The 25,885-nt window shown below is 31.7% G+C and overlaps 2 protein-coding genes across 2 annotated transcripts; one reads left to right on the top strand and one right to left on the bottom strand.

Annotated features, from left to right (window-relative positions):
- The first annotated feature begins 1,220 nt into the window (after positions 1-1,220).
- On the top strand, positions 1,221-3,530 carry LOC145327923 (uncharacterized). Its single transcript, XM_080171453.1, has 7 exons — positions 1,221-1,364; positions 1,672-1,809; positions 2,110-2,143; positions 2,383-2,532; positions 2,591-2,707; positions 3,046-3,162; positions 3,307-3,530. The coding sequence occupies exons 1-7, from the start codon at positions 1,301-1,303 to the stop codon at positions 3,410-3,412; spliced, it is 726 nt and encodes a 241-aa protein (XP_080027579.1). The 5' UTR covers positions 1,221-1,300; the 3' UTR covers positions 3,413-3,530.
- Positions 3,531-7,425: 3,895 nt separating this feature from the next.
- LOC145329113 (hexokinase-2-like) lies at positions 7,426-25,380 on the bottom strand. The gene is made up of 21 exons (XM_080173156.1): positions 25,248-25,380; positions 23,986-24,090; positions 23,458-23,538; positions 23,091-23,149; positions 22,627-22,678; positions 21,604-21,674; positions 20,243-20,289; positions 19,577-19,626; positions 17,815-17,893; positions 17,305-17,365; positions 14,488-14,541; positions 13,822-13,907; positions 13,484-13,613; positions 12,829-12,911; positions 12,093-12,191; positions 11,723-11,760; positions 11,454-11,491; positions 10,829-10,900; positions 8,954-9,023; positions 8,016-8,157; positions 7,426-7,566 (listed from the first exon to the last, which is right to left on the bottom strand). The coding sequence occupies exons 1-21, from the start codon at positions 25,274-25,276 to the stop codon at positions 7,507-7,509; spliced, it is 1,506 nt and encodes a 501-aa protein (XP_080029282.1). The 5' UTR covers positions 25,277-25,380; the 3' UTR covers positions 7,426-7,506.
- Between the last annotated feature and the right edge of the window lie 505 nt (positions 25,381-25,885).

Raw genomic sequence — 25,885 nt, 5'->3', positions numbered from 1 at the left:
CTTTATTTTTAATTTTTTAAGTTTAAAACTATTGTACTCGGCTATTCCTTGGCCGATTTAGGCTTTTAATCATATCCTGGCCGAGACAAATTTAGACCGTTGACTAATCAAAAATCGGTTAAGTTAGAGGGATACCCAACGTCTCAATTTATTGCTACCAAAAGTCTTATAACTACGTTGCAATTATATAAAAACCCGTAAATTGAGTTTAATCAAAGGAGTATACTACACATTTCAATCACGCCCCCATCCCATGATACAGCGTGGCATTAATTTGTCATCGACCTCAATCATATAAAGGGATGGGGGGAAGGGTGGATAAAAATGAGGGGGGAAGGCTAAGGGTGGGAAAATGGGGGGGGGGAAGGCAAAGGGTGGGTAAATGGGGGCGGGAAAGGCTGGCCAAAGAGGGAAAAAAGGGTGGATAAAGGGGGGGAAAGGCTGGATAAAGAGGGAAAAAAGGGTGGATAAAGCAGGGGGGGGGGTGGAAACTAAAGAAAGGGATGAATGGCAATGTCCAGAAAGAGGAGTGGGTAATTAGGGGAAGGGGATTATTTAAAGGGTTATTTCATAAAAGGGAAAGAATTATTTAAAGAAAGGGTGGAGGGGATTTTAAAATTAATTGAACTGTAAGGTCAGGGATCAGATATAGTCAGAAATATGTCATTTGATATCTAGTTGTTTATCTGAAAAAAAAATTATATTCCTATTAATATTTTCATATTCCCCTTTAATATTTTCTTTACCACTCTGAAAAAAGCGTCTTACATTACAAATAAATTCTATTACAATTTAAGCACAGTAATTGTCTGAAACTTTATGACTATCATCAACTTTAAACATTACTCTAATAGTATTCTACTAATTTTGTGATTTCAAAAGACTAGGGTGTTTTTGCTGTTGTAGAATGTTTTGCATTTATTCAGTTAAATCACAAAGAGAAATTCAATATTTAAATAATTTTCTTGCTAATCTTTATATTCTTTTTTTTCTTCTTTCTCTTTCTCTAATTTTGGTATCTGTCATTTAATTTCCATCATCAATGTAAACGCCCTTGTGTTTATTTCAAATATAACTTATGTTATAAATTGAACATTTTTAAAAAGAAACAATTTTAAATGGGGCACCCTGTATGATAAATTTTGCAGTAAAAGTTACACCTGTAATTTTAAATAAATATGGACACATTTTGAAGTTGTGCAGCAGTAGTTTACCAGGTAAGAAAATTATTTACTATCAATTTTGCTTTGTTGTAAATTTTAGTAATCATTTTTTTTTTATTTAGAACTCTTCTTCAAAGATGGATCAAAAAATCTTGTTCTGTTTGATTGTAGCTTGCTTGAGTGCTTTCATTTCAGCAAGAGGTAATAATTTTAATTATCCATTAAACCTAGAATTTAAGAAAAGATTTTAGATTCTTTAAAAAAGTATATATAGCATCTTTCATTGAAGTTAAAACAGTATGATAATAGTTGCCAAATAGTTTTTATTATATTTTTGTCTTCAATAATAGCTTGACATTACTTATTGCAGTTTAATTTAAACTATAAGGATGCCAGTACTTTTAAAATAGAAGTATTCAACATATTCAAAAAATAGGCCATGTTCATTTTTAGTGTAACAGAAAAACATACATTGATATTTTCAATATTTATATATTTATGCATTAAGGTCCAACTCCAAGTAGAAATTCTTCTTTCCCATGCCCGACTGAAGCCAAGTGTGAAGCTATATGTGGAAAAACCAAATATTGCACTTCATGGCAGTTTAATGCGAAAAGTAAGAGATGTAAACTGACTATCAACAAAGGTATTCTTTTCAAGTTTTTGCCATGATAATGATATAATATATTATAAAAGTTTGCAGGGGATAGTAAAAAAAGTGTGAAGGAGCTTATTTTCAGGGAATAATCTTAATGTAGAATAAATCTATAAGAGTAATAAGGAAGTATTGGTTTTCAATAAGAGCAAGTAATGTAATGGAGTTACAGTTCTTAGGTTAAGTAAAGTATTTTGAGAGAAACAAGGCCTGTTAATCCCAAAGGGTTTTCAATTGCATTATTGTAAAAATAGTTATTTTGATTTTATTAAAATTTTTTTTTTAATTTAGTTTCCAACTTGATTGCAGCGCCAGGATGTACACAGTAAGTATTATTTTAAGATAATTGTTAAATGTAAATATTCAGTCATACAATGTTTTATTATTAATTATATTTAATGTTAGAATATACTTGCATAAATATTTGTAATAGTTGGACTTCTTTTTTATTTCATTTTGAAAATAAAAGATACTTAAGCAATAAAAATCCAATGAACAATTTTAATTTTTTCTTATATTTCGTTATTCATAATCATTGATTGTGAATTATCTTACAATTATTAGGACTGTTGTAAACGATAGTTGCACACAACAAGGTGTTCCTGGACCGGTTCAAGCAGCATGTTCATCAATTGGAGAAAAATTGATTCAGAATTATGGTTGTACTCATGAGGTGGGAGTACTTTCTTCTTATAACAACCAGTATTGTTGCAGGTATGTCTTTTAGTTTGTATATAAATAATACATCTCTTTTACAATATTTATTTTTAAGAGAGGTTGTACTTAATCTTTGCAATGGGTCCCCTGATGTGCAGAATATTCGAGATGAATGTATTTCCAATGGATATAATAGATGCTTGAAGAGCAAATGTTCCCTTGATTGTATAAGGTAATGTTTATATCATATTATAAATAATATAAAAATATGAGTTTTTTAAAAATCCTGAGTCACATTTCAAAAGTCTCGCTTATACATTTTATAATCCATATAATAAAGTAACAAGATGTCTATGTCTTTTCATGGGTCTCATGGGTTTATAACTATTTTGGGGAGGGTACAACCACCCTCCCAGGAGAAATATAAAAAAAATCAAAAAAATTAACATAAAGTAGTATCTTAGAGACGTGATCGCAACATAAAGAGGTGCTGTAAAGACTTGAACAAAATAAACATACAAATTGCCACTAGAGGCCTCTAGTACATTTACAATTTATTAAAACATTTAGTAAAGTTTTAAATGAAATGTGTGGAACTACAAAAGCTTGCATCGCCGAAGCATCAACATTGTTGAAAAGTGGAGCATATCCTTTAGTGGGTAGATGTGCTGGTAGCAAAGTTTGCACGTAAGTCATTATTATTAATAACTTATTCTATAGTTTACAAGAATAAATATAGTGTAAATACAGATTATCTCTATTTTAAAAGGGTAATAAAAAAGGAAACAACAGACATAATATAAGAAAGTGATGAAAATTATATTTTTTAAGGGATGCAGTTGGTACCCTTTGCAAGAAAACAAACCTAACAACTTCACCTACCACGAATTCAACAATTTGCACTAACTTGGGAACTTATCTATGTAATAATAATTGATTTCTCCTATAGATATTTAAAGGACATGTCATATGTATTCATATCTACTAAAACACTTTTGAATTGATTATGAATTTTATTTGACCATTGTTAAAATTTTTATAGTTTTATTTTTATGTTTTTAAATACAGTGTTTTTAAAAATGCGTTTTCCGATTTGTGAATCAACCTGAATGCGTTTTCTGGTTTCTGGAAATAACCAGTGGCAGTAGGGGTTACAAAAAATATATGTCGATATTCTTTGTAGAAATATGCATCAAAGGTGTTTTTAAATATCTCTAAAGGTACATGTAGGGTAAAAATGTCTGATGTTAAATCTGTGATATAATTTCCTACAATTAACTTATCTATTTTGCATCATATTGGTTGAAAGTACAATGATAAAGTAGTAAAAGGTTAAATCAATGTCCCCATTTGAGATTTTGACTTTTTTTTAGGCCCATGAAAACAGCTTTTTACGTTCTTCAGAAGTCATTTTTAGTAAAATATCCCTTTTAGAACTGGTTACTGGATAAAGCAAGTTACCTTTTTTTTAACCATCTTAAAAAAGAACAAGTCATACTGATTTCAAATTTGCATCTAAAAATGCTTTCTAATAAATTCTTACATATTATGAGTTAATATTTTAATCAAATGTCAGAATAAGGAATTAAATTGGCGGAGATGAGATCTGGTAATAAATATTTTTTAAGCAAAGACAATTATGCAAGAAAATTAATTATTTATTTTCCAAAGTTAATTTGAAATTAAATTTTTACTGTAATTATTAAACTATTTCTATCCATAATTTTTTCTCTTTCTGTCTTTATGTCTCTTTTATCTTTCAGTTCCTTTCTCGCTTAGCTCAAACATCAGGGTGTCAAACAAACGCTAATTAACAAACGCATTTAATATTATTATAGAATAGCTTTGCTACTGAAAGCCTACTATGCAAAGACCAGGGTTATATATTCTGTGAATATTTCCTAAAAAAACATTGACTCATTTTGTTTTTAAGTAAATAATAACAACATAATATATATTTTACAATAATTGCAGACCAAATGTTACAAAAATTTGAGGAAAAATAAGCCAAGATTTTTCATTTTTAAAAACTAAAACAATGATGACATAATCCATAAAATTAAGATAAAATATGAGAAGGAAGGACAAACGAACAATAACTCTTGTAGAGTGTCAGAAATTAATACAGCAGATTATAAATTTTTATTATTCTAATTTTGAAAGCAAAGCTTTTCAAAAATAAAGCTCCTTTAATTAATTTAGGCATGTTAGAATTTTCAAACTTTGCATGATGATTCCTATAAGTTAGGTACGATTTAGGAACTGCGGCAACTCTATAATCGTTGCCAGAAAGTCCGTATGTTTAAAATTTGTATGTTATAATTATTCTATTCTTCTATTTTTAAATGATTCCTATGACAGAAAGGTACAATATTGTAAACAAGACAAGATATATTCAAAACCTAAAAATGAAAGTATGTCCTTTTACTGTATCCTGTATTTACGCAATTATGTATCAACTTTGTGTACATTTTTTAGAGCTTCAAAGTAATGTTTATTTAGTTCAGACACTCTACAAAACGTATTGTTCGTTTGTCCTTCCGTTTGATTTTTAGAGCTTATCTCTTATGGATGTTGTCATCCTTGTTCTTACAATTCATACTATGCTAAACCACTTGTGAATGTTCTATTAAAAAAAAATAATATTAATGAAAGGAAATGTCAAAATAAAAAAAAGACAATTTACGTAAACAAATTATTTATTGCAGTTACAGTGTACAGTTACATAACCAAATCAATAAATCAGTGTTATATGTAGAAAATGAAATATTACAAAATAAAAAAAAAATATTAGATGAAATTAACTCAAAGACAAAATGATAGTTATTTATCGAATTATGTTAAAGAAAGTTTTTCGCGGCTATTAAAATAAAAAAATAGAAGATTAAATTCAGTATTGTTAGCCACGAGCGGCGGAAGGCACGGGTTAACAAAACTGGTATGAATTTTTATGATTTTTCAGTATGGCTGAGAACTGATTATATACTGGCGGATATTATTGGGTTTCGAAGCTATACTGAAAATGTAATTATTTTTATTATTTGTGTTTTTAGTATTGAAGCTACTCCTTAAACTTACTTGGACTGACAATTTTGAATGCTATGAGGACGATGGACTTTTAAGGCAAGAATTTGATTTTCGTCAGCATAGTTATAACCAACGTTAAAAGTTTCTTATTCTTATTTTTTCTATCCTTTGATTATCTGGCTTAAAAGATTTGAATAATTACTCCTTGAATAATTACATAGGAAGGCTATTTTTACCTTCCAAAACCCTTCTTAGTAATAGCCCTTAGATGCTAATGTCGTAGTCGCGTGCTAAGAAAAATATATGAAAAACAATTTTTACATTCATGATTTATTTCTAACATAACATTATTACATAAACATATATTATTACTATTATTAGGAAGCATATTATTTCATAAACTGCATATTTTTTTTATAATAATATCATAATTTTAAATAACTATTGCATGTATCATAATTTACATTTGTAAAAATAGTATTGATATGTAATAATAACGATTTAAATTGCTACAAAACTATAAATTTTGGCAAAGTTACATTAGAGGTATCTCAGACTATTATTTATCATTTAAAGGGTTTGCAAAAAAAAGAATCCTTTTTTTCAATTGATGAATTGCGCGATTTGTGTAAATGGTTGAACTAGATCTTAGAGCGGTTCAGAGAGTATGCGTGTTTTTTTACCATAATAACACGCGGCGCAATTCGTGTTTTAAAAAAAGAATGATTTTATTGCAGACCCGTTATATCTATGGATATTATAAAGGTTATAAAGTAAGCATGAACTAACACTAATAACATAAATTTTGACTTTTATCTACCAGTTCTCGGCAGCTGGACATCCTGTTTAAGAGAAACAAAATTGTTTTGTTGAAAATATGGACCTAATTGATTTAATGTGTAGCTTGAGACAGAATTCAAATAAGGTTGCCCTTTTTAATTTTAAAGTATCTGAAGCCGTATTGATAATATTTAGACAATCCGCGGCCGAGACGCCCTAAAATTTAACCGTGCTAAAGTACTGGTTTCTATAAAATTTACATCAGTTTGACTTCAAAAGCACATTCGATATTTTTCCGATAGTCTACACAATAAAGATACTAAGAAAGAGAGGGAATGTCTGATTGAGCCAATAGGAGAATCGCATCGGAATTTACATTGGATCTCATTGGTTGAAATTATGTACACATTTTCCTACGAAGGCATGTTTTTTTTTTCATTTCATACATACATAAAAGTCAGCTGTTAACAGTATATTTTCTTAGTAGAAAGCTTTGCGGAATCAGAATTAATTGCCCAAAAATTTCGTTTACAATTTGAAAGCTTGAAACAAAGTTGGATTCTTAAAAAAAAAGTTAGGCTGGCAACTCGCTGGTGATGCAAAATTATTTTTGTGAAAAATCCTCCAAAATCGAATAAAAAAGTTTACAAAAATGAAATAAAATCTTAAGAGGGTTATTAACATATGATTTTGTTTAATTTTTGTAGATTTTTAATGTGCTTTTGGATGATTTTTCACAAAAATAATTTTGCCTCACTATCGAATAGCGAGTCTATCATTTTTTAAGAATCCACATCAGCTTGAGTCGAAAGTAAACAATACTTTTGTCTGCTAGGAATGTTCTCTCTTAGATTTGACGAAAAAAGGGTTCAGAATATTCTTCTACTCTTCTATTTCTATTGTCTACACATAGAAATAAGGCCGTCCACCTTTACCAAATAATATTTTTTTTTATGGCAGGTATCATCCATAATATGTTAGATTAGATGTTTCACTTTGTTGCAACGTTAAGATTTTGTATCTCCAAACTATTAAGCTTGGACGCCCTTTTAGCTACTATTATGATAAAATTTTGTACTTTAATTTCAAGTTATTTATAGATCTATATAATAAATGTTAGTTTCTAATGAATATAAATGCCTATTTTAAACATCAACAATCATATTATTACAAGTAGTTTTTCTACTAAAATTTATGTAAAGCTAAAGAAATTTAAATTTTAATCTAGTTTGCTACTGGAGTAGGTTCAGCATTCGTTGTGGCATTCGCTTTCTCACTCTTTTCCTAGTAAAAAAATAAGATTAAGTATTAATTTAATCATATACCTTTAAAGATATTTATTAGTTTTTAAAGGATTTAAAGGGATACTAAATGAAAGAACCCTAACCTATAACGTAATTATTAAAGTTTGGGGACTAGTGTAATAATCAGCTTATGTCAACTCCCTCCCTTGACGTTTTATGTTCATGGCACAGAAAAATAAATTGAGGATGGGGACATTGGACTTTAAATTACACAAGTGCCAAAAGTTTTATAACCACGTTATCTTATTCGTTGGATCTAAAATATCGGGTACTTTTCCTGAATTTTCAAACTAGTATTCTTCAAAGCAAATTTTTTTATCCTCATTGGGAAAGTCCATTAATTTATTCCATTGTCTTATCCCTTAAGATCCCTTTATAAATATTTATACAAATAGCATATACGCCTCACTAAAAAGGTGCACAATTTACCTGTTGATTCTGGAGTACAGCGGCCACAAGAGCAGCTCCACGTCCTGATCCATCTGTGGACAACATGAGATCAAACTTGTACTCTACCCCCATCAACTGGGCTATGCGCGACCTCATTATGTTCGGGAAATGAGGGTGGAATCTAAACACGAATTGTATAGGATTTTTGTAAGAGTTGTCAAAGACTATTGAGACTTAATAAAGCTTTAGATCACTCACACTGTCTGTAAAGTAGCACATATGTAAATTAAAAGAATCAAAATTATTAGAGTGTATCAGTAAATATTTCAGTAACCTTATTATTTCAGGAAGGAAGGGATAATGGGCTATTTATTACCCTGGTCCCCAATGACATTTTATTAACTTTTTCTTATTTGTTGGCTAAACAAGTTTGAGGACTTTTTATGAATTTTGATTGGTTGATTTATTAGGTTGAGTGTCAAAACGTTTAAACCAAAAATTGCAATCTACAGAAGAGGGTATTTTGTGCATTATCATTGCGGATGTACATCACTTTATCGGCCATTCTCTTATCCCTTTAGATCCCTGCTATTATTTTCGTAAATCCTAAAAATACAGGAATTAAGGTAACATCCAGATGATGGTTTATAACTTCCCTTCCCCTTTTTATTATGAAATTTTACCTTTGCTAGCGAATCAATATTGGTAAAAAGATAGGTTGCAAACAGCACAATTGTCTTATCCCTATCTTCCTGCTTTATTTCATTACATACATTTATAAAAATGTATCCCCTTTTATGTAAACAACCATGTTTGTTTCTTTTCACCTTTGCGTGTTACGGCCGTTTTCGGTATTGTTATAAAATGCTTTTACTTATTGCTAATAAGACCATCATTAATACAAAAGTTGCATACTAAACACCAAAAAAATACGGACTTTTTAAAAACCATATCTTACATTTCATGTATAATATTACCTGAAAACGGAGCCGTCAATTGCAACCACAACATCATGATAATCCATCTTCTTCAGCAGAGCGGTAATTCCTTTAAGGAAATAATTTTTATTTGAGTATTTATTGATTTGAAAGCGTAAAGTGGCTCCAAAAAATTACGTAATTCAATAAAGTTGACCAATGAGAGGCCAGTATACACTGTAATTGACCAATGGTAAAATGCCTCTCATATTGGTTATTTTAACGTATGACGTAATTTTTTGGTGCCACTTTACGCTGTGTCGTATGTACTAGGCCAATTGCTGGAATATCAAGAAGACAAAAAATGAACTGTAAATTATATTGGTTTCCAAAGTTTTACAATCACAAAATTTCATTTCTCGTATTCATTTGAATCCGGTGGATAGGAACCGGTTCTCATGAATACGAAAAAACTATGTTTAGCATCGTATTATATCCAGTTTTCTACGAATATAGAAATGTACAATCATAAGATTAAAACTAGTTTTTTTAGCCGGTGCCTTCGGCACCACGGGGCTAAAAAAACTAGTTTTAATCTTATAATTGTACATTCTATATCCGCGGAAAGCCGTTTATAATACGATACGAGAAATAACTATTCTCTCACAAAAAGCTTTGACGTACTTGTAGGGGAGAGTATCTAATATGCTAAAGTATCTGACGTCCTTGAGCCAGCTAACTTTCTAAAACATATAACGAATGCCTACGTGTAGCTGCCATGAAGTCAGCCTTAGCTAGAGAAAATATGATTCATATATCTTTAAAATAAAAGTTTTTGCCGCAGCCAGATAGCCGAAACTGCAGGGAAAATAATAGTTATTTATCACATTGTATTATAGACAGCTTTTTGCGGATATTAGATTAAACAATTATAAGATTTAAACCAGTTTAAAAACAATTTAATTTCAATATTAGTGGAAAATTGTCTGTAATAAGACTCTATACATGATTGTTCAGTATGACTGAGAACCGGTTCTATCAATCGATTTGGAAGCCATACTGTTAAACCATTTATCTACCTAAAATTAAGAATTATTACCTGCAGCTGCCATAAATCCAGCCCTGCGGGAAACACACTCACATATGTATCTCACTGCTGAACAAAGAATTATTACCTGCAGCTGCCATAAATCCAGCCCTGCGGGAAACACACTCACATATGTATCTTACTGCTGAACAAAGAATAATTACCTGCAGCTGCCATAAATCCAGCCCTGCGGGAAACACACTCACATATGTATCTTACTGCAGAACAAAGAATTATTACCTGCAGCTGCCATAAATCCAGCCCTGCGGGAAACACACTCACATATGTATCTTACTGCTGAACAAAGAATAATTACCTGCAGCTGCCATAAATCCAGCCCTGCGGGAAACACACTCACATATGTATCTTACTGCAGAACAAAGAATTAGTACCTGCAGCTGCCATAAATCCAGCCCTGCGGGAAACACACTCACATATGTATCTTACTGCTGAACAAAGAATAATTACCTGCAGCTGCCATAAATCCAGCCCTGCGGGAAACACACTCACATATGTATCTTACTGCTGAACAAAGAATAATTACCTGCAGCTGCCATAAATCCAGCCCTGCGGGAAACACACTCACATATGTATCTTACTGCTGAACAAAGAATAATTACCTGCAGCTGCCATAAATCCAGCCCTGCGGGAAACACACTCACATATGTATCTTACTGCTGAACAAAGAATTAGTACCTGCAGCTGCCATAAATCCAGCCCTGCGGGAAACACACTCACATATGTATCTTACTGCAGAACAAAGAATTAGTACCTGCAGCTGCCATAAATCCAGCCCTGCGGGAAACACACTCACATATGTATCTTACTGCTGAACAAAGAATAATTACCTGCAGCTGCCATAAATCCAGCCCTGCGGGAAACACACTCACATATGTATCTCACCGCTGAACAATCCTCGTCTAAAAATAATAATATGATGAACATGTCATTATAAAATTATGAGCAAGATTTTCTAAAAAATATATATTGTTACTATATATAGTACATCTGTACATTATTTACAGATGAACTAATTTAAATCTCTTGGAGCAAAGGTACGAGGGGGGGGGGGTGGTGTCCTCTTATGGCATATAAATGACCTCTTACTACGTGGATGTTGCACCAGATTTTCATGTACTCTGATAAAGTAATGCTGTCAGATGGCTAAAATAACATTACTGACTAAACGAACTGACCAATAAATGATGTCCACATTATCAAGCTAAATTTACAACAAACATATCTGTCAGTATATCCACATATCTTATATCCATTGTGCAGTGCAGCCACATGCCTAATTTTATCTTAAAATGCTATGGCATAAAGTTGACAAATACCATGAATATTATGTAAAAATCGAACATTTTTTAACAGGATAATGCGGTACAGTGCAGCAGATAGTGAGATCTTTATGAAGAAACATACAACCTATCTTTTTAATGTAAAGATTCTATCAGTAAAAATATGTTTTACCTGAAACAGCTGGCATTCCTAATTGTGCCATCACTTTCCTATAATAAAATATACCTTTATTTAGTTCAAGCTTTTGAATATAAATATACAAGAAGCGTGCATTCGCTGCTAAAATAATAGTTTTAAAATCTGGAAGTAAGACGCAAAGAGTTTAATACATGGGAATATTTTTTTGAGGCAGGTGGACCTTTTTATGAAAGTGCAAAAGCATACTTTTTTTTACATAAGTTACTTGTAGTCATTTGAGAATATCTAATTATGAATTTTACCTGCATTTTGTGTAATCTCCAACTGGATCAGCTTCTATCTAATATATATATTCTAATTTGAATGCACAATCAGTAAACTGCATTATTGTTGATAAATATGTTAAGGTGAATTAAAATGCAAACTAAAAGGGGTTGGGGTATAGCTCAACAACAAATAATTGGAGTGGCCATTTCTTGTTGGGGGGGGGGGGGGGGTGGTATGAAAAGTCCATCATACCAGGTATATCCAACCACTAAATGGTATTATGCTGTTTTATTTTCAGTTTTAAATCTTTGAATGGCTTTAAGCTTATTTTTATCCTTCTCTCCTGAACCTCTGAATACAGAGACCCTAGAATTTAGGGGCATAGTCGCTAGTTGTATTACTTACCTTAGAGACATATTTGGAAAGAAAAGATCCATGTTCAAATAGACTGTCCGTATTTTGATCAACAAATATCAGGTCCTCCCAAACCATATCAACCAGAACCTCAATAGTTTTTTTTGTTAATTTGCTACCTTGAATACAATTTGAATATAAAGGTATCGCAAAATATTAATTTGATATACGTTTTAAGGGTTTGGAAACTTCTTGAATCCGGATCCCATTCATAAACGTTTGTGTCCTTTTTTAGAAAGATATAAATTCATGTTATATTACAGAAAAGTTTGTAGTAAAATTTTTCCTCTTGCTCTTTCTCTTTCGTTAGAGCCCCATTAAACAGTTTAGAACTATGAAAATATGGATCTAGTTTATTTCATGATAAACTGATCCTGGTAATAATGTTCAAGAAATTTTTTTGCTCACACAAAATTTTAACCTACAAAAGAAGGCTTACAAATTATACGGAAAAGTCATAATGTATAATAGTCATGGTGCACAATGCATGTAAATGAGCGAAAACGAAATATTTTGCGCGTTCTTCTTTGAAGTTTTCTCTGTTGAGTATTGGCTATTCCAGATTATGTTAGGCCTTATAGTGCCGCTTAAAACGGTGTGCGAACATGGCATGACATGACGTTTAGACGTTTGATAGTTAGCAGCCTTAAAATTTCATTTATTTTTGGAAATAATCGTTTCCAGGAACATTTTAACGTGAACTGTTCTAGATTCTACAACATTGTACCTGTCTGACCAGCTCACCCATGTACATGCCAGATATCATCTTTTCAAAGATTTGTTTGCCAGGGTTCAAACTTCCTTCATCAACTATATAAAATGTTACTTAGAATACAACAAAGCGTTTAACTATTACAAATTTGGTACAAAAAGATTTCAATTAAATCTAAATAAAAAGTATAGTAATATTTAGAAAAATTAAGCAGCTTATAGTGCCTAATAAAAATAACCAAAGATATTCCAGATATACATACATTGTAATCGACCAATGGTAAAATTTATTCTGGCCTATTATTGGTCATTTTTATTGTTTGACATCTTTTTTTTATTAGGCGCTATGAGCTGGTTTATAAAAGTTAAACTCCCAAACACTACCTGCACTATCCCACTTAGTTCTGATGAAGTCTAGCATCTCCTGATTGCCTAAACTATCCTACTTAGTTCTGATGAAGTCTAGCACCCCCTGATTACCTGCACTATTCCACTTAGTTCTGATGAAGTCTAGCACCCCTGATTACCTGCACTATCCCAAATAGTTCTGATGAAGTCTAGCAACTCCGGATTACCTGCACTATCCCACTTAGTTCTGATGAAGTCTAGCATCCCCTGATTACCTGCACTATTCCACTTAGTTCTGATGAAGTCTAGCATCCCCTGATTACCTGCACTATCCCACTTTGTTCTGATAAAGTCTAGCTCCCCTTGATTACCAAAAGCTCCCCACTCTGTGTTGATAATAACATGTCTGGGTTCTCCTTTATCCTCGTCCCACAGCTCTACGTTATCAATATCCTAAAGAAAAGATAACTTCAAATATTTCACATATTTTCTGGCGAATTTTTAACCTAAAAAGGCCCATGTCAAGGAGGTTGGACCATGGACCCTTAAGGGCTGTATTAAGTTTTTAACCCCTTGATTTGGCAATGTCAGTGGATTCACCCCCCTTCTGAACGCCTCTGCAACATTTATTGCTTAAATAAAACAACCGAATTTATTTTACCTCAAGATAGCAAGCATTTGTGCCAGTACCAATGATAAGTCCAATCCTGCATTTTGGGTTCTTCCATGCGCATGACATTAAACAACCTGAAACAATTAGGGGAATCTACTCTAGAAAAATCAGACCTCTATCTTTCATAGCCTCTATTAAATTATATTTTTTTAGATTTTCTAGTAAGAATACCTACCAGCTTGCACTTCGAAAAATCACATAGTTTACTTGATTTTATATGCGTTTTTTTACTCTGTCTATTTTTAACTACATAAAGAGGTATAGAATGCTTTCAATCGAGATTTTGAAATTTAGTTCCATATGTATACTATTTTATAAAGTAGTAAGCTTTTTTATCTTTAGATTAGGATCTAATTAATCGCTGAACCGATATGGTCCTCCTATTCAGTAAAGCTGCATTTAGATCTAGTCATGGTTAATAACTATATTTGTGGAGTGAATCTCTACAACCCACAGAAAATAAAGCCTATAAAAATCTTTCCCACAAAAAAAAACATTTTTTCCATTTCCTTTTAAAAACTAAAATTGAAAGCGAATGCGATTTCCCCCTCCCCTATTTCTCCAAATGTTCCTCTGGGCCTCTAGTACAATTAATAGTTCATAAATCTTTATGGAAACAACTTGAATCATTTTCTAAATTGATTAAATTAGTACCTGTTGTATCATTAAGAATTGCACAAACTTCAATGTGAATATCTCCTTTCCTCTCTAAAATTAAAAATGAGTTTTGTAGTTGCTGCGTGATTAAAGTGTATGGATAGAACAATGGCAATTAAGAAAGACAAATAGATTTCCAATAAAAGCAAACTGAAATTAGTTCATTGTATTAAAAAGGTTATTGAAGCGTAGCAACTCTTTGAACGCTACCAGGATGTCCGTACGTGTCCTTTTAAACAGGTTGATTTTTAACCATTTTAGAAACAATTTTTCATGTTATTTTTGGAATACTAAGTAATATTATAACAAGACAAAATATTATAAGGGATGCAGCTCTTTAATCAAGTTCTAAAAATGTAAATATATCCTTAAATAGTATTCTGTATTTAAGCAGTTTTGCAACTAATTTACATATAATTTTGTTTAGACTAATACATTCACATAATGCTTATTTTAATTCCCATACTCGACAAGTACTAATGTTTGTTTGTCTTACCAAGCCGTTTTACCATCCACTATTGTAAATAGAAATGATTATATTTCAGCAATTGAAGGTGAACACCTCAGGTCTAAAATAATCAATCAGGATGGATCTGTTTTGTCTGTTTATAGACAAATAGATCAAGTAATAGTGAACGTACACTACAACAGAATCAAGGAGGCCTTAGAGGATGCTGTTGTAGACGAGACTATTGACAAAAAGCTGGCTGACCAACTTTTGCCTGACCAACCAGCAGAAGCGCGAGGTTATGGCTTAATCAAAGTACACAAAGGTTTAGCAGAAGGTAAAAAAATTCCGCCCACTAGATTAAGTGGGTGTTCCAGCAATACTGAAAATCTAAGTAGCTATTTAGATTTTAAAGCCAAACATATTCCCCCAATGCTTGATAGCCACATTTTAGATACCCCCGATTTACTACGTTTTCTTGATCAGCAAAATGAAAATATGGACCAATCAGAACAGGCTATATTGGTCAGTATTGATGACAAGGCACTTTATCCTTCAATTCCTATCAATAAAGGGATACAAGCTTTTAAAGAAGCTTTAAATGATAAGAAATATGGCGATTGTAATGTATCTATTCCTTTTTTAATTATGTTATTATCTTTTGTTCTAAAATTCAACTCGTTCATATTTAATGGATAGCATTATTTGCAAGAGTGGGGGACAGCCATTGGAACAAAAGTGGCACCAACATATGCCAATATTTTCATGGGAAAACTTGAATCCCAATTACTCACAGATTGGAAAGGCCGTCCCCCCTCTTGGTGGAAACGCTTTATTGATGACATTCTTTGTTTGTTTGTAGGAACAGAGGATGAACTTCTTGATTTTTAAAAATATATAAGTACATTTCATAACACTATTAAATTTACATGTGAATATCGTTTAAAAGATAAAATTGTAAAAACAAAATGGAAAAATGTCCAATTTATTGTTGAAAATTTTCCTATTTTAAATATTAGGCCCAGATCTGTTGATTTTTTAGACTGTAATATTTGGATAAATGAAAATAATAAATTTGAAACTGACCTTTTTGTAAAGGAATCAGATCGTGTAACCTATTTAAAGCCTCAAAGTGCGAATGCACCATTTGTTACCAAAAATATTCCTTACAGCTTAGCCTATAGATTAAAACGAATTGGTTCTTCAAATGATAACTTTGTAATTAGATTAAAAGAACTTGAATGTAATTTATTAATTCGTGGATATAACTCTAAAGTTATAAAACATGCTTTTGAGAAAGTAAAGATTATTTTTCGCACACAAGCCTTACAAAAAGTAACAGTAGACCTGTGTTTTGTTTAACATATGACCCTCGTATTGATTCTGTATCTAATTCTATGAAAAAACATTTCTCTTTAGCAAGTAAAGATCCAGTTTTTAAAAAAACTGATAGGATATAAAAGAGCAAGAAATTTAGGTAAACACCTAATTCGAGCCAAGTTATATCCTACTCAGAGATACAACTTAAGAGAAAGAAATGGATTCTTTAAATGTAGCATAAGAGATATTGGTTGTAACCTGTGTAATCGTAGTCAAAATATTTCTGAACATGTTGCCAGTTTTTCTCAAAAAAAGTACCCAATCAAGTCAAATATTAAATGTTCAGATAATTTTGTAATTTATTCTATTCAGTGTAAACAATGTCCAATGCAATATGTTGGACAAACTTCTAATGCTGCCTCTGTTAGATTTAATGCTCATTCTTCGGATATTTTACAAAAAAATTTCAAAGCCAGTTGCCAAACATTTTAACAGTAGAAACCATTTATATTCATGGTCAGACATGGTTTTATCCCTATACTGAAGTTTTTTATAGTGCAAATGATTTAATAACTTGTTTAATTTGACCGTCCAACTTTCAAATAATTTACAAAAAATCAATCAAAAATTTGCCAGTTTCAATTTGTGTTTTGTTAATAATGTACATGGACGAAAAAAAGTAAGATTTTATTTAAAATTTAATTCTATTTTGTTATTTAAACTGCCCTACTTTGCATTTAATTAACCTTGTATAAACATATATCCTATTTATTCACTTTATTTGTTATCAATGTGTAACCATAGGGAATTTTTTATATGTAAAAATGCCTATAAAACATATATTAAGTAATAATTGACTTAAAATGCATATTTTGATAAATTGTTTTGCCCTCGAAACGTTGAATAAATTTAAAAGTTTGATGCGTTGAGTTTTTCATTCATGTTGGGTCCGTTAACCATTCGTCTTACTTACGCCGTTTTAGAGTTTCGCGTTTTTGAATGTTAACATCCAATTGTATAAGAATAAAAATAAAAATAAAACTTACGTATTGCTTCTTTTAAAAGTTTGACCACATCTTCGCCTTCAACTCCAGAACATTTGAAACCCTAATGTCAAAAAAGTTAAATGTCGCATCGTATTATAGACAGCTTTCTGCGGATATGAAAACAAAACTGATATCTATTTTGTGATTTAACAGGCCTTCAATTAAATTTACCAAATGTTTTTGTTTAATAATAAATCCAATTCTTTGAAATATAGCAACTGAATTATGTATCTCTAGCTGTAAAAAACTAATAATTCTGGGATCGAGAGGGATAAGACAATGGCTGATAAATTGATGTACATCCTCAATGATAATACACAAAATTACCCCTTCTGTAAATTGGAATTAGATGTTGAAGTGTTTGAACACAGAACTTAATGAACCAGCCAATTATAATTGATAAAGTCTCCAAAGATGGTAAGCCAACGAATAAGGAAACATTATTATATATCTTAGGGGAGCAGTGTAATAAACAACCCATTGTTCCCTCTCACTGTGCTAATAATATACCTTGGTCCAAGTAGTTAGAATTCCTTTGTCCAATCCTTCCTGTTTCAATGGAAAACTGAAGGTAAATCCCAGTGGAAGCCTAGGAAAAAAAGATTACAAAAATGATAAAAAAAAATAATTTAGTTATTTCTCATGTACTGTGAAAAAATAAAAAAAAACACACAGAAATAATTTTTCTTTGTATAATAAGGTCACTTTTGTCTTTTTTTTATTGTTAAAAATTTGTGAAGAATATTTGTTTCAAATGGCATTACCTACTTTCAACATGTGACAAAGAAAATTTTCGTTAGATATTCAAAATTTTATTTAAAATTTATATTATAAATTTAATCCGATCATATTATAAACCGTTTTCCACGATAATTAAAGTGAAAACATATAAGATTAAAACCTGTTTGTATAGCCACGAGGGACTAAAGACCAAGGCTAATAAAACTGGTATTAATATTATGATTTTTAATTTCACTATGCGTAGAAAATTGTTTATAATACATGATTTTTCAGTATGGCTCAGAACCGGTTCTAATCCAGCCATAGGCGTCCAAGGGGGGGGGGTAATGGGCCATTTGGCACCCCCAAACGATTTTGGGGGTGCCGTAGGCACCCCCAAAATTTTGTGAACAATACCCCCCCCAAAAAAAAATTACCCCTACCTTGGGGGTGCCGTAGGCACCCCCAACGATTTTGGGGGGGGGTATTTACCCCCCCCCCCAAAATAAATGTTCTTTAAAAAAAATTTTTGGGGGGGGTATTTACCCCCCCCAAATTGAATGTTCTTAAAAAAAAATTTTACTGTCCAACCAGTTAAAACAGTTCTTAACCATGATAACAAAAAATTTAATAGTTTGATCATGTTTTATTTGCTTGGGCCTTTATAAGGGCTAAAACCATCCCGGGGATCTATGATGTAATTGTAAAGCACTGAAGATTCCATAAAATAGATACCTAACTAAATTAAATATTTCATTAAATAATGAAAAAGAATTTCTATAGGCGATTTCTTTTGGGAGGATGTCAGGGTGTCTCAAAACTAGTTATAAAACTTACCAGGACCTATAAGACGCTTCACTTTAAAGTAAAATCATATTGGTTCATTGGTTAGTGAGTTAATTATTGTATTTTTATGTTCTAAAGAATGAGATACTACTATATATTTGAATAGTAGTGGCGCCCTTAGCATCTAAGAACTCGTGTTTTCAAAAGGGTAAAAAGGGAGGAGAAAAATAGCCTAAAACCACTCAAAAGATTGACCTATAATAGTGTGGAACCATCATGGGATCTATGTGAAGCTTTCCTAAAAAGGAGAACTCAGTATTAAAAGTAATGAAATCTGAAGCTATAGTCAAATAGACCTTACTTACTACTTTATGTTATAAGATAGTACTTATTAACTTAATAGATTAGGTAGGTGCTTTTTTTACATAATTAAATTACCCCCCCCAAAAATTTTACCCCCGGGGTAAATTAGTTTGGGGGGGGTAATTACCCCCGCCAACAGATTTGGGGGGAGTATTTACCCCCCCCAACAGACTTTAGGGGGGGTAATTACCCCCCCCAATCAAATTTTACCCCCGGGGTAAAAATTTTGGGGGGGGGTAAAAAAAAATTTCGGCGCGCTTCGCGCGCTATTTTACCCCCCCCAAACACGAATTACCCCCCCCCCTAAATTTTTTTACCCCCCCCCTAAAAAAAAAGCTTGGACGCCCCTGAATCCAGCAGATATTATTCGGTTTCGAAGTCATACCAGAAATAATATACTTACTTGTTTGTTTGATCTTGAAGATTTTGGTCCACAATGAAATCATGCAGACACTAAAACATAAATATTTAATAGTTATTTCTCGCATCGTATTATAAATAGCTTTTCGCGGATATAGAATGTACAATTATAAGATTAAAACCAGTTTTTTAAACCCCGAGGTGCCGAAGGTACTGGCTAAAAAAGTGGTTTTAATTTCATGATTGTACATTTTTATATTCGTAGAAAGCTGGATATAATAGGATGCTAGACATAGTTTTTTCGTATGGATGAGAACCGGTTCCAATTCACCGGATTCGAATGAATACGAGAAAAATACTGATATATAAATATTTTTTAAAAAATCTATGGACATGACAATTATTATATTAAATTTAGTGAGATAAATGTTAACAAAATTTATTCATCTTTTATCTGAAAATATTTTTTTTATTTGCATTTTAGGTCATTGGACAAACGCAGGAGTGACAAACGTCGGGTTGGACCCTTAACCTATTTTAAACCATCATGTAGGTTTTTAAATGCCTAACCCCTGCGAGGGGCTTATTTGAATATATATGTATATACATATATATAACCTGTATCTTAACATAATATTTTTAACACTCCTAGGTTTGTCCACTATGACGTTTGTTACTCCTGAGTTTATCCTGGAGCCTTATTATATACCTGAGCAATATGATCAAATAAAGCTGTTCCCTCACCTTCCATAATCTCTAAATTATTAAAAAATGGAGTGGATACAAAATGGCGAATTTAAAAACGGCGAAATCACAAAACGGCGAATGTTACATAACGGCGAAATTGCAAAACGGCGATATCACAAATCTGCAAATGTTACAAAACAACGATAGTTACAAAAATATAAGGGGGGGGGGGGTTAATGCAACCATCTCGTAATCAATGTATAAATGGCACTTAAAATTCGAATTTTGATCTGAAATTTTGCATGAGTAATCCTTGGTAGGTATATTTTCCCTAAATCGGCTCAGCCGTTTTGCCGTTTTTGACTATTTTTAGGGCAAATCTGTCATAAATTACGTAGAAATCAACTTTTTGAAACATATTTTTGCTTTAAATCATGTGAAATGATACAAAATAACATTTTTTAGATTTCTAGTACCAGCAACTACCGGCTAGAACCGTTTGAAAACGTTTTGGATCGGAAAAGAGCATTATGTGGAGAGAGGTTTCGTGATGGATTTCGCTTGAAAATACCCAACAAATGGCTATACGGATGAGCAGCCAGCCGTTAGCCGCTACTTTTCCAACTTTTTGTTCGATTTAGGGAAAATAGACCTACCAAGGATTACTCATGCAAAATTTCAGATCAAAATTCCAATTCTAAGTGCCATTTATACATTGATTACGAGATGGTTGCATTAAACCCCCCCCCCCCCCCTTATGTATATATTTAATTTACTAATTCAAACAAAAAGAATACAAATAAATTATACATTGAATCTATGAACAATTTATGAAGCAGTCGCCGTTTTGTAATTTTGCCGTTTTGTAACATTCGCAGTTTTGAAAATCGCCGTTTTGTATCTACTCATAAAAGTTAACTAATAACAGCAGGGAAAGTTGAATCACTATTAGTTATTTATCTCAACGTATTAAAGACAGCTTTCCACGGATATTTAAATGAAAACTTACAATATTAAACCTGTTTTGTAAGCAATGAGAGGCTCGTGCTAACAAAAACTGGTAAATTTTATGATTTCTTATTTTCATATTCTAGGAAAATTGTCTGTAATACGATGCTATACATGTTTTTTTTTCAGAAATCATTATTAAGCTCTTTTAATAAACATGCTTTAGGAGTTTAAAATTTTGCATAATATATATTTTTGAATATAAATAAGATAGAGGTCTTGGCAGCCGTAACAAGCCATTAATACACTGTCGTTTAGCAGCTTATTATTGATCCCCAAAAAGCTGGGTTGCCAAGGTTGCATTTAAATTCAAGCGGGCTTAGTGGTTGCAGTTAGGCAGCTGATGACCAGGCCCTAAGTAAATGTTAAACTCACCAATAGGTATAGCAAATATTTTAGATTCCATGTTGAATTTCTTTCCTTTCTGGATATCAATCAGCAGAACTCTAAATTTAAAAACGAATATTTTATCTAATTACAATCTAATAATTCATATTACATATACATGTGAGTACATGTCCGTTTCCTAAGATAAATTTTCTTGGAATAACAATTACTCACAATCTTATACTAAATCGCTTTGATACATCAAAATTATGGATTGTCTGCAACAGCTTAGTTGAATGGTGCTAAAGGACTTTTTAAAAGCAAAGCTTTTCTATAATTAGGGTCGGTCCGTCCGTACGTCCGTCCGTCCGTCCGTAACGGATAGCTTTTTTCGTTAATTTAGGCATGTTAGAATTGTCCTATCGATTTCAAATTTTGCATGGTGATTCCTTTAGTAGTTAGGTACGATTTAGAAAGCGTAGCAACTCTATAATCATTAATCATTACCAAAATGTCCGTACGTCCATTTTAAACATGTTGATTTTTTACTTTTTTAACAACAAATTTTTATGTGATCTAATCATCCGATTGATCTGGTTTTTGGTATATTGATTCCTGGGACAACAAAGTATAATGTTATAAGCGAAGCAACTCTATAATCAAGTCCTAAATATGTAAGTATGTCCATAAACATTATCCTGTATAAAGCAATTTTTCAACAAATTTACTTACAATTTTGCTACATTTATATTCTGATTATTCAGTTCTGACACTATATAAGTGTTCATGTCCGTTTGTCCTACCGTTTCAGTGCTTCGCTTTTATGGATGTAGTCATCCTTGTTTTTATAAAGGTCTGTCTCTAAGAATAGATTAAGAATTTCCAAGCAATAATAAATCTATTGGCTCTTTGTTCTTGTTGATCAAGTATTAACTATAAAATAGTTATTTTTCGCATCTTATAATAAACAACTTTCCGCGGCTATAAAAATGTACAATTATAGGATTTAATCTTATGATTGTAACGGATTTTAATCGGTTTCGAAGCGATGCTGGTAAGAAAATCAAATACCTAAAATTAGTACCGCCAAGATCCAAAGCCAAAAACTTTCCAGTCTCTTCTCCTGTAATCAAATATTTTTACATAGATTTATGACGAAAACAACAGTTTGCTTTCAATCAATAGACAGCTAAATTAAGAAAACCTTAAGTTCTCTTTAATAAATTGAAATCGTTTCTATCCATTTAATTTAAAAGAAAGTAAGTTAAATACAGAAAATTATGTATAACTAAAACTATCTATTAAGATTTGTAGGGAATTGCAATAGGGCTCGTCAGCCGCATTTAAGCCTCTATTAAATTCCCCATATCATAACTGAAATAAGCTGGATGTCTAAACTTTTTCCTAAACAGACAATCCATCTTTCCAGAATTTTATTCTTTGCACACAAGCGGGCTTATATTTGAGGCTTAAGCATGACTGAGGCGCGGCCGCCGTGCCCTGTAAATATGATTTAAATATAAAAGTTATTAAACCTGTTGGAAGATGTCTGACATATGTTGGAAAACATTTCACTGAGGCTTCATTGTTTGTGCTGAAATTATTCAATTGTAGTTTTTGAAAGAATAAAATTTTTTTTTTTTGGGGGGGTTGGGGTGTCATTTTTTCTAGGGACGATTTCTCTTAGGACGTTAGTGGTACTCTCCCCAAAATTGTTATAAACCTTCCCAGAACCTATGGGAAGCTACATCGTAAAAAAAGAACCATATAGGTTCAGCGGTTACCGAGATCCTTCGGTTAAGACAGACACATATCATTTTACTTTTATATGAGAATAATGAATGAACAATATTGAAAAGTAGTTTCGCTTCTAGAATGAAATGAATAAATAAAAGTTGTTACCTGGCCCCAAGACCCTGTTCAATGGCTGCTCTCATCCTCTGTTCCACACAATGAATATGATCATTATTCACCACCAAGTCCCTAAATAGATAGATAGATAGATAGATAGATAGATAGATAGATAGATAGATAGATAGATAGATAGATAGATAGATAGATAGATAGATAGATAGATAGATAGATAGATAGATAGATAGATAGATAGATAGATAGATAGATAGATAGATAGATAGATAGACAGATAGATAGATAGATATGAGTAGATAATTAAATTCTAAGATACATAGATAAAGTAGATCCTTAACTTTTTTTTGGGTGGTATGTTTTTTCCTGGGGCAATATATCTTTTGAGAGTGGAAGCTACAAATTGTAAATAAGAACCATATCAGTTCAGCGGTTAGCTTGATCCGAGCCATTGGCGCACATTGACACACAAACACACCCACTGAAACACAAACACACACACACACACATATAGACAGGCAGACAACCTGTTACTTTTATAAATTGATAAAAACTCGTTTTAACCTGCAAAGATCTTCAATTTTTCTTCTAGTTTCTGTAATGAACTGAGGTTGGTAAGAATAAAGATTGACACTCGTACAACGCTTTACAAACTTCTTCTGGCTATTTCTAAAGAAAATATAAGGCATAAATGTTTAGATGTATAACACAGACAAATACATGGCACAAGTTGTTGGGACCTCTTTTCGTCTGCGCTTGCAAATTGCTATCTGTTCGTTTGGCTGTGTTTATATTTCCGATGTTATTGGCTGTTATTTAATGATTGAAAGTCGGCACAGGGCTCCCACCCCGTTGGTAGAGTTACATTTAGCTCGTGCTCCCTCTATTTTATAGTTTAATGCATAAGGTAAAATAAAGGCATACAGAAGTTACAGATAAAACGCTAAAGGTACAATTTAGATAGCGTAGCAACTCTATAATCATTACTAAAATGTCCATACGTCCATTTTAAACATGTTGATTTTTTTACTTTTTTAACAACAAATTTTTATGTGAACTAATCATCTGATTGATCTGATTTTTTGCATATTGATTCTTGGGACAACAAAGTATAATGTAATAAGCGAAGCAACTCTATAATCAAGCCCTAAAAATGTAAGTATGTCCATAAACATTATCCTGAATCAAGCAGTTTTTTCAACAAATTTACGAACACAGTAATAGTGTCTGACTGATTATGACGTAACAAAAAAATTAGCCAATGAGAGGCCGTTATTGACCAATGGTAAAATTTATAGTGGCCTCTCATTGGCTAATTTTTTTTTGTTACGTCATAATCAGTCAGACACTATTACTGTGTTCAAATTTACTTACAATTTTGCTTTGACCCTTATACATTTATATTATGATTATTCAGTTCTGACACTATACAAGTGTTAATGTCCGTTTGTCCTACCGTTTCAGTGCTTCGCTTTTATGGATGTTGTCATCCTTGTTATATACCACCTTTAAAAGATTTACCCTCAACCAAAAAGTTACAAAATATATTGCTGTTCAACAAAAAGGAATATTAATTTATAAAAACTTCCATATTCACTTTTAATTGTTTTAAATTGATGGAACGATTCATTTAATCAAGAAGAAAAGGTAGTATTTACTGTAACAATTTGATTATGTCATATATTTTGTGTTTATGATAGTAATAGTTATTTATCGCATCGTATTATAAACAGCTTTCCGTGGATAATTAATTTAATAATTATACTTTAATAAAACCAGTTCTGTTAGACCTTGATTTTTAACAAAAAATTCATAAAAATACTCACATTCTTTTTAGCTCTTTATCGTCCGCCATTTTAAAAAAATAGTTTTCCTTCCAGATTAAGATATTAATTATAAACTTTATATCAAAATTTTAAATCTGAAAATGACATATCATAATACAGATACATTTTGTAGAAGATTTTTTGGTAAAGATTTGGAAGATTTTTTAAATCTTAAGATTAAAAAAAATGCATAAAACAAGGATGACAACATTCATTAAAGCGAAATTTCAGTAATTTATATCAGTAGTTCTTGTCGTTTATACGGGCATATTAGAATTTTCCTAACGATTTCAAATTTTGCATGGTGATTACTATTGTATGATTTAGAAAACATAACATGCAATGGTTACTAGAATGTCCGACAACCTTTTTGACAACATTTTTTTATTTGATATAATTGTCATATTCATCTGATTTAGGAGTACTGATTCCTATTACTACAATGTTAAAAGCAAAGCAACTCAAAAATTGAGTCATAAAAATGTCAGTATGTCCATAAACAGTGCAGTTTTGCAAAAAAATTTCTTACAATTTAGTTTAGACTTAAACATTTATATTCTGCTTATTTAGTTCTGATTAAAATCAATTTTAACGAACATACAGTTGTTTTACTGCTTTCATTATTTTACTGCAGTATT

Source organism: Acartia tonsa, chromosome 9 (assembly GCF_053477335.1).
Source record: "Acartia tonsa isolate MP-2025a chromosome 9, ASM5347733v1, whole genome shotgun sequence".
Lineage (NCBI taxonomy): Eukaryota > Metazoa > Arthropoda > Copepoda > Calanoida > Acartiidae > Acartia > Acartia tonsa.
The sequence above is the reverse complement of the archived record's forward strand: the minus strand, read 5'-3'. Positions and strand labels throughout refer to the sequence as shown.

Excerpts from the sequence above, each read along its gene's own strand:
- LOC145327923 (XM_080171453.1), top strand. The coding sequence starts at position 1,301 with ATGGATCAAAAAATCTTGTTCTGTTTGATTGTAGCTTGCTTGAGTGCT. Across the intron at positions 1,365-1,671 it reads TGCTTTCATTTCAGCAAGAG|GTCCAACTCCAAGTAGAAAT; the intron begins GTAATAATTTTA and ends TTATGCATTAAG. Across the intron at positions 2,533-2,590 it reads AACAACCAGTATTGTTGCAG|AGAGGTTGTACTTAATCTTT; the intron begins GTATGTCTTTTA and ends TTTATTTTTAAG.
- LOC145329113 (XM_080173156.1), bottom strand. The coding sequence starts at position 25,276 with ATGGCGGACGATAAAGAGCTAAAAAGAAT. Across the intron at positions 19,627-20,242 it reads TATTTGATCATATTGCTCAG|TGTCTGCATGATTTCATTGT; the intron begins GTATATAATAAG and ends TTTATGTTTTAG. Across the intron at positions 12,192-12,828 it reads TGGGTGAGCTGGTCAGACAG|GTTCTGGTTGATATGGTTTG; the intron begins GTACAATGTTGT and ends AAAACTATTGAG.